This window comes from Odontomachus brunneus, unplaced genomic scaffold (assembly GCF_010583005.1).
Source record: "Odontomachus brunneus isolate Ranch 3 - 2012 unplaced genomic scaffold, Obru_v1 Obru_scaffold_051, whole genome shotgun sequence".
Taxonomy (NCBI): domain Eukaryota; kingdom Metazoa; phylum Arthropoda; class Insecta; order Hymenoptera; family Formicidae; genus Odontomachus; species Odontomachus brunneus.
This window is the reverse complement of record NW_022639501.1, coordinates 936,595-945,979: the sequence shown is the minus strand read 5'-3', so window position 1 is coordinate 945,979 and position 9,385 is coordinate 936,595. Positions and strand designations below refer to the sequence as shown.

Here is a 9,385-nt window from a genome sequence, read left to right as displayed (position 1 = left end):
ATTATAAAAAAAGTTAAAACAATATATAACTTGCATATTTTTCGGATTCCCCCGATTGATTATCAATGTTGGAGTCAAAATAAATACTTTTACCAAAAGAGCTGCAAAAAGATATCAAAATTCGAAAAAGGCCTTATTGTATAATTACCTGAAAAAGAACCAGGAGTATTGAAATACTAGATAGTATATCGATTGTGCCTGACGGTACTTCCACAGCAGCGTTTGAGATCGATATTTCGGCCAAATACATGATGTTTTAATATTTAATTAAAATTATCTGGATGATTCACAAATCTTTTTAATGATACTTCATAACTCTTCATACGAAATACAAACGATATCATACCGAATCTTTGTTTAATTTACCTCCGGTCATACATTTCCGGCTAAATACATGGTCCAAAAAAGAACAATTAATTACAAGTAATAGAATGACTCACAAATTTTTTTAATTGCACTTCAAAACTCTTTATACGAAATATAAACGATTTAAAAGAATAGTTTTCCAACCGGAGTTTTTTTCCGGTCAAGTACATACGAATCTTGGCCTATGTATATACGTTATTGCTTTACAGCCATGTTCTTACAGAAATTGTAGACGAGTCTTTAAGGACATCCTAAAGATGTTTTGTGACTCGATTTTGGACATTTTGGCTGGAGTTATTATACAAACATAAAGTGAATATATTATTATAGCATTTTTATAACATTTCCTTTTTTAATCATTGATTAGAAATGCCGCTATAAAATAAATACTTCTAATGAAGTATATATAGTGCAATCAATATTTTTATTTGAAGTTAATTTGATATTAAAAATGTTTCTGTTAGGATCAGTGAATCAATACGCACACAGTTAGCTTCTTTGTATAAAAAGTCGTATAAATGCCTTAACACTTATTAAGATTTTCTACGATTTTTATGCTTACATGCAGACGCAATTATAGAAAATTAGCAAATAAGTATTAAAACATTTGTACAACTTAGCGCATAATGTTTTAATCACATAAGAACAGAATCACGTTCAAGTTAGCAATGAATCCGCTCATAAACAAATGTCGTTACGGATTTGTATCGTCAGCCGTTTTTATGAAATAATGCTGCAATTCTAAGTAAATATACGAGTAAATCGTAAAATTGTAAAGTCGTAGCTTACGAAAAAAAAAAAAAATTGTAAATATTTACGAGTTATCATCTGATATACCCGCATAGAATTGCAGATTTACTCGTAAGTTTTTACGAGTCTTACGAAAACAAGTTACGAGTTTTATGATTTTGTCTAGAATTACAATATTGCAGTAAATTTTGCCGAATGCTGCCGCTTGTTGGCGTTGACAATAATCATATGAACATACTCTCATAGCATAAGATCTTGAAGGGATATGGACATTTAAAAGTTCTCAGACTATTTTTAGGATATTCTGAGGACTTATGCGGACATTTAGTAATCTTTGGGCTATCTTTTAAATCTTGTGCTATGTAGGTAATAGCAGTCCAATATGTAAAGATCAACAGAAACTTTAATCCCGCCAGTGCACACACATCCTATCTTTCGTGTGTTTCCAACTAGTTTAAGCAAGAATAGTAAAGTAACGTACGAGCGCTCGACTTGATCGTTCAGTTTATTTGTATGGACAATAAACGATACATATACATGTGTGTACGAATTACGAGTGTCTTTTTCTTAATTCTAATACATCGATTGCGATCGGAAGCGCATACGGTGCATCGCGCGATGCCAATGTTGTCGTTCCGATTTGCACAGCTACTTTAATAATGATAATAAAAATTAAGTATAACTACCCTGTAAAATACATAATACGAAAGTTCCATCGTTATTCATAGTTATACTTATATGTGATTGTTAAGTCATCGATACTTCGAAATGACACTACCGGTTTTTCGGAGCGGGGGTAGGAGGAGGTGGACGGGGACGGGAGAAGAGTGATATAAATAGGTCGTCTCTCTTGCGGCGCGATTAGAAATCAGAGCCGCCAACGGAAACGCGTGATATAATGCTTATACGCGCGGGTGAATGATTCATATTTTATTAGGCGATACATTTTTCTTGGGTCGATATGAGTTAGCGAACACCTCCACTCTTCGTTTGACGGAAGCGAAGGTGGACTACAGGAAGATGTCAACTATAGCGCGACTATACGATCGTTTGTATCCGAAAGCGACCGCGTCCGCGGACGAAAGGCGGTCAAGTTACGATAGTCTTCGATCGGTATATATATACTACGTCATGACGAAAATGAGTCTTGTAAATAAAACAGTCTAAAACGAACGTCGTGTGTGATTGGTCATAGATTTACCGCATACGACGGCTGAATAGACCACCGTGCAGTATTCCTTCTTTTTTTTTCAATTTTGTTTTTATTTTAATATTTAATATTTTAATTTTTTTTTGTTTTATCCCTTCTTCTCTTTTTCTTTCTTTTTCTCACGCAAGATCGGTGATGGCACGGATTCAGAGATCGGTATCGTACCAGGCTGCTACCTGGTTGTTATCTTGCGGCGGTGCGGGAAGGTCTTCCAAATGATCGAAACTCAAATCACCCTCGTGCGCCACGTCCATAGTGTCCATTGGACCATACGTCGATCCACCACCTATCTCTAAGCCTTGCATCGAGTCTACTGGTATCTGGTCATAACCTGTTGCAAGAGGAGAAAAAAATATTTGTTTCAGATATTCCGTAACTCACTGTTCGTGCGATAATTACACATCAATATAGAGTGCAATCTTGTGTTACGAGATTGCAATATGCTATGTGTCGTCAAACCGAGACATTTCTACGATTCTTCTAACGGCTATTATATTTATGGAAGACTAATTTATGATTACTTCACATCGTTACAGTGTTAATGCATGTCACACCGATAATTACGGTCATTAATTAACTTACGACATCTGTTTCTTTTATCATAAGGACCTTGTTTCGAGTTGTAAGATAGAGACTTATTTAGTGGCTGAAGTTACTGATTAACCCGAGGGTGAGTGCTTAAGTATGCGGTGAGAAAAAAGACTATTGTGATGTGAGCTTTTCAGGCAGTAAAACTTTCTGAAAAACATCTTAAACAATTCTAAACAAATTGGGACGTCTTTTTTATGTCTTCAAGATATCTAGATGTTTGTGCTGCCTTTGTGCTTCATTTTTCTGTTGTATATAATTCCCCTAAATGTCCACTATCGGACTAGTAGCAGTAAATAACTGTAGACAGATGTACGTATTAAGGAAGATTCTGTTAGTTTTAATAATAAGCGACACACAAAGATAATAGCTATTTAATACCAAAACTTTATTACATGTCGCTATGTAATCGAATTAGTGAAAAGTTATATCGCTATTGTCTTCAAGAAATTAATAAAATATTTGCGTATTATTCTTTCCACGAAACTCTACTTTAGGGTTTTATTCTCCTCCCGGAGAATCAATGATGCATAATTCTTACGTAGTTACTTACAAACAGCATCCTATACATACGATTTCTCCATTATAAAGTGTATCGTGGCAAAAAGAACGATAGAAGAGTAAATATACATGCTAAAAGAGGACATACGTAAGTACATGTTGGTGATGTAGCGTGAGCTATATTACGACATGCACGCCAAACGACGAATATGTGATTGTAAGTAAAAAAAGAAGCGACTGAAAATAAAGGTATAACATTGAGCATGCAATTGAAAATAAGTGATTAAAGGTCAGTCAGATGATGAGACAAAGAACGGTATATGAGGACCGAATATCACCTATGTTACTGCGAGATACGGTTGATAGCTCGTATTTTAATCTAAGTCCATGGGTTAAGCTGCTGTTAAAATAACATATACAATTAAATGCATTATTTCACATTAGAGATAACGTGGCAAGTTATGATTAAACTTCGTCGTATTTATAGAAATGCAAAACACAGTATTGGCTCATAAAAAAATAGCATTGTCATATACGATTACGCCATTATAATGAGTTAATAAATCATATGCAATTTGTCATCACGATTATGTACATGGATATATGGTACATATTTTATACAGGGAGAAAGAGAGAAAGAGAGAGAGAGAGACTTGTTTTTTTTATGACCACATTTGTAATTCTGTCTACCTTCGATCGAGTAATAAGTCGACTGTTCGGAAGCGGCATTCGATGAATAAGATGGATAACACTTATAAATTACCTTGCGGCTGATAACCCCGACCGCCATGGCTGCTGTGTACGCTAGGAGGTCCTTGCCCATACATACCATCATAGCCTTGATCAGGGCCAAGCATGTCCTGAAGATTAGGTAGCTCAGGTCAACACAAAGCATATTATCTAAGGGAGGCGTGTCATGACACCCCAAAATACGGATGAGATACGCGCTATATCTGGTAAGTCTTGTACAATAATGGAAACAACTAAAGGGGCTTGCGTGTGAATAACAATAATAATGACGGTAAAAAAAAAGAAGATGAGGGGAAACAAATTTTGAAGTAAATATCTGAAATAAAACACATTCTCTCTCATGCACATTATAATCTTGCAAACTAATCAGTCAGACTAAATGTATCTCGTGATCCATTGCTCCATTAGGCACGACCCTGCTGACTTCCTCGATCTTTCAAATATTGACGAATAGATTTATGCGTATATACGCACATAGATGTAGAAATGTAAAACTTTATACACAATGAACCGTATGTTACAAAGCTTAAAAGCATGAGTTGAAAATTTAGTCTCAAGTGCGCTTGCGAGTTAATGATGTATGTATACCAAGATGCATTTGCACGAGAAGCAAACATTTGAAAACTGCTTATTAAAATGTTGAAAATTGGTTAAGAACTGTAAAATTGTATGAAATTAGTCTCAACACGTTATGTACCCGTCACTTTCACAAGTGTGTAACGATAAAAGTCTATAAAGCGTAAAAAAGATTGAACGCTCTGGAACACAAACAAGTATCGCAGATGCCTTAGTAGTGCAAATTGGAATAATGGATAATGTCGTACATAGCTTATAAACAGCTGTGCTCGGAATATTAATGTTGCACGGGGAAAATCTTGTATATAAATACCTGGAGTTATAACTAGAGAAATGGGGTGTGTCTCTACGACCAGTAAGAACTATTATTATTTTAACGTGGCACAATTTACTCAACACAATGTAACTACCTAGAAGACATTTAACATATTTTACGTATTTTCTATACTACGATGTAACGTATCTCAGGTAATATTACGTCACATTACAAACCTGATCCCTGGTGAGTATTTGAAAAGAACCAACGATAAAAGACGAAGTCTACTTTAGTATGCAACAACGACCGCTGTTACATAGTGTTTGCAAGTAAATCAATTTCGCCACGAGATATTTTACGTGCACTAGTGTTTCCCTTCGCTATAATACCTGGAGATCTGGTGGCATGCTAAAGTCAGCGTTGTTCCACAAGTTGGTGTCTTCGCGGAATAAGGAATTCGTCAGTTCCATGGAAAGTCGCTTTTTGTACTCTTGTGGCTTGTCCTCGCTCATGCGAAACAACACTGCCGCTGCGTAAGTTGCAACACCCTCGTTTCTGGAGTGAAGCAACTCTGTCAATGGGGCGGTAGCACCCTCTTGTTCTATCATCTCGGCGCCCTCCTTGTCAGCCGCCAGTTCGCAAAGTACGCCGGCAGCCACGCGTTGAATGTTTTCAATCTCGTTGAACAGTAACTGGAAACAACATAACACATTATTATTTACATGAAAAAATCTAGATTAATCTAATTATGGCATCATTAGTAGTTGTATTATATGCCATATAATGGGAACGGTGATTACTTTATTATTCTTTTAAGTTACGACAATTAGAAAGTGCAAAGATATACAGTTGAATTTTATGTATGTTACACACATAGCTGTACATACTTGAACGAAAATTGGAATCACGTTCTGTGATCGGATTATCACCCTATTATGGGATTCTCTTGCCAAAATATGAAGTGCACCAACTGAGCCCTCCACAATCTCTTCCATACGTACTCCGTCCGCATACGCACCCGAAGTCTGTTGGCTACCAGTACTGGCCACGGATGATCGTTGCTGCACAAATCACAAGTGGTATTATTTCGTAATATAAATGCAATTTTACGTAATAACAGATTGCTCAGGTCAACTCACTCGTTGTGTATCCTGGAATGCGCGCATTAGAAGTCTCACGAGATGATGTATTGCGCCGTGGTCGCGTAGCGGGATGTGATTTGCAGGACAAAGAGCTAGATTACGGATTAATCCGATAACTGCCTTCACCAACGGCCAACGCGACGGAGGATGGAGTAATTTGACTATGACCTGAATACCAAAATTAACTCGGACATTATTTTGTGCCATTTCCGCTTCTCCGTGACGCGAGGTCAAGTGGCGCAAGGCGCACACTGCTGGTTCAGTAATTTCCTCCCGATCACCGGCATTGATGATCGTACGAACGAGAGCTTCGACGCCTCCAACCTGACAAACAGTCACCTGCGAGAGAAAGAAAGAGAGAAACACAACAGTTTTCATCTTTGCCAAATATTATCTCACGGGGAAAGCACGCGGGGAAATGTCTTTATTTTAGCGTACTTTGTTACGCTGATTGTTGCATGTAAGATTTGATAAAATGCCAGCGGCGCATGTGACAACGTTCACGTCCGTTGACCCAAGCACCTGCACGAGACTCTGCAGTAAGACTTCGAGCCCGTCGACTTTCGTGCCAGCGTCTGATAGATTGCGCAATGTCCACAAACAGTTTTGCACTAATCTCTGACTCGGATTTCCGAGATGCATGGCGAGCGCTTGCATGCCACCAGCCTCTACGATTGCGGGTTTGTTACTGGGGCATACAGATAGTACTGTAAAGAAAACGCATAATTGATAAGCGTGAATATCAAATATCTGGTCGAGCACATTATAGAAGCTTCATGAGGATTCGCCAAATCGACGCTAAGTCTGGAATTTACCTTTCAATACTCTCGAAGTGGTCCACAATAGTTTTTCATAATCATAGGAGCGCATGATGCGCACAAGCTCTATCGGACCCTGCGAAGCAAGAATGATTAACTTGCTCTCTTGATTTCCATACGCCAGAATCTGCAGACAATCGGTAACAATAGCCAAGAACTTGACGTTGTTTCGTTGCAGCAGAGCGACCATCTTCTGCAAGCCCCCCGCAAGACGCACAGCCATCTTGGAGCCGTCCTGATGAAGCAGCAAGTTATGGAGAGTCGTTATGGCATAAAAAAGTACTGACTCTACTGGAGAGCTGAGCAGCTTCACAAGAGCTGGTATGCCGCCGCTCTTGAAGATGGCCAGCAAACCCTGCCTGTGATGAGACAAATTGTGCAGGGTGCCGACAGCAGCTTTTGTTGACTCCAGGTCGTCGCTGTTGGAAATGGCGCGTACTAATGCAGCTACCATTTGCGAGCTGTTCATGATAGCGTGACGAGAAGCTTCTTTCTTCGATAACTGATGTACCATCATAGCTGCCTGAGAAACAACCACTTGATCCTCGTCATTCAAGAGCTTGATCAATTCCGGAATAGCGCGCGTCGCGAGATCGGCGTCATCCTGATAATTGATCAAATTGACGACAGCGTGCTTCAACATCTGACTCGGCTCGGCCAGTCGCTGTACAGCGGTGGGTTGTGCTGGATCGAACTGCGTGGATGGTATCTCGATACCTTCCTCCAGCGTCTCGGGAAACATAGCAGCGCGCACCCGCTGAGACCGAGTGTGACTCAGTTGTTGATTCATTTCTGTAAGGTGACAGTCTCCGATCAGAATATGCAATGTTCAATTATGAAGAGTTAACGTTCAATTCACAAAGGTGGTGAATTCATCAGCCTCACCATCAACTTGATCTTGTGTGAAACCCTGTGCAAATCCTTGGTCCAAGTCGAACATGAGCTGATCCCCTTCCATCTCTTCATCTTCCTTGCCTGACAGAGACGGTGCTTGAGTGACAGCGCCGGAATGAATACCTGAATCGCTTAGGTAAGAATTCTGCTGCCACATGAGGGTCTGTTCCTTTGCAGAGCCCATGGGCAAGTCGCCCGGGCCCTGGTAATTTCCATGAGACACTGAAATTCCAATAAACAAATAACGATCTAATACCACGCGCATACCTAAGCGTGACGAGTTCAATCACATAAACGCAACTTACTCGGTCTAGACTGATTGGACGACATCGGGTAACTCATGTCTCCGACAAGCGAGTTTATCCTGTCACCTGCGATAAGTAAAAAAAAAGATACGTGAGCTTCTAGACTGACCGCCTCATTACACGGCCTGAATGGCACACAAAAACTTGTAAGCAGTAAAGGATCGTCTACAATGTGGTATTCATTGATGAATTCAATAAAACTTTTCACTTTCACGAGTTTACGCGAATAGATACACGATCGATTCACAGACTAGTACTATGACCGCATTGTAGATGATTCCTACACTTAGGCGCTAAGAAAATAGACCGATCGATTATTTTTGAATCGTAAGAAAAATCGACTGTGATCGATCGATTTGCTTATTGCTTGAATTTTACTGCTTACGTTTTTTTCTGTGCTCCTGGCTATGTTGCTTCCAATTATGTCAAATATGCAAAAAGAAACGACGCGGCGATGCAAAAAGATCAGACACAAGGGCGAGGCTATGTTCAGTTTATCCAGCGCGAGTCACACCGAATCACCGGCTCTCTGCGAGATGCGAGCGCGTTTCAACTCCGGACTGCTTGCGGCGAGAGTAAAATGGCTTGAAATGGCTCTGAAAGTGTCATGCGAGCGCCTATTCGCGCGTTACTAATATCGTAACGCGACAGTTGACGGCGAAACAGTGCGCGGAACTACGGTGGGTCAGTGTATCCCGTGCTGACGAGGAGAGATACTCCTGCACGGAATGTGGGCACGATCGAAGGGTCCCTCTCTCTCTCTCTCTCTCTCTATCTTTCTTCCTCCTCGACGTTCTCCCTCCCTCCCTCATTCACTTACTCACTCACACACTCTCTCTCTTTCTCTCTCGACTCGCGATCGAATATTACGCACTCCGCGGCTTGTCGTGTCGTTGCACTCGACGGGTACAGCCGCGAGATGAGTCTGCGGTAGGATCCTCGCGATGCAAGAGGAATTTCGTATCAATCTCTATGTAATCTCTACAAAGATCCCAGGCATGCGATACATCACCATTTTCCGACAATCGACGATGCTGCGCGGAAGAGGGATAGGTTGGTGTAAGAAGGAGGGAGAGAGAGAGAAAGAGAGAAAGGAAGCGGCAAAGGGAGAGGCAATTGACATCTATATGTGTGCGCGCACGTATGCGTGTGAAATAGAATGAGAGAGAGAGAGAGAGAGAGAGAGAGAGAGAGAGAGAGAGAGAGAGAGAGAGAGAGAGAGAGAGAGA

The 9,385-nt window shown here is 40.2% G+C and overlaps 1 protein-coding gene across 3 annotated transcripts in view; it reads right to left on the bottom strand.

Annotated features, from left to right (window-relative positions):
* Nucleotides 1–1,603: 1,603 nt before the first annotated feature.
* Nucleotides 1,604–9,385, bottom strand: part of LOC116845368 (armadillo segment polarity protein) — an 8,627-nt gene continuing 845 nt past the window's right edge. The window contains exons 1-10 of one of the 3 annotated variants that reach the window (XM_032817952.1): nt 8,542–8,796; nt 8,157–8,222; nt 7,843–8,073; nt 6,955–7,749; nt 6,578–6,846; nt 6,137–6,478; nt 5,885–6,058; nt 5,387–5,689; nt 4,179–4,275; nt 1,604–2,657 (exon numbers count right to left, since the gene is read on the bottom strand). In XM_032817952.1, coding sequence (XP_032673843.1) covers nt 2,473–2,657; nt 4,179–4,275; nt 5,387–5,689; nt 5,885–6,058; nt 6,137–6,478; nt 6,578–6,846; nt 6,955–7,749; nt 7,843–8,073; nt 8,157–8,193 — 2,433 coding nt within the window. In that variant the 5' untranslated portion in view covers nt 8,194–8,222; nt 8,542–8,796 and the 3' untranslated portion in view covers nt 1,604–2,472. Of the gene's footprint in view, nt 2,658–4,178; nt 4,276–5,386; nt 5,690–5,884; nt 6,059–6,136; nt 6,479–6,577; nt 6,847–6,954; nt 7,750–7,842; nt 8,074–8,156; nt 8,223–8,541; nt 8,797–9,385 lie in introns of those variants that run through there. The other 2 variants (XM_032817951.1, XM_032817953.1) reach the window with 2 other exon arrangements.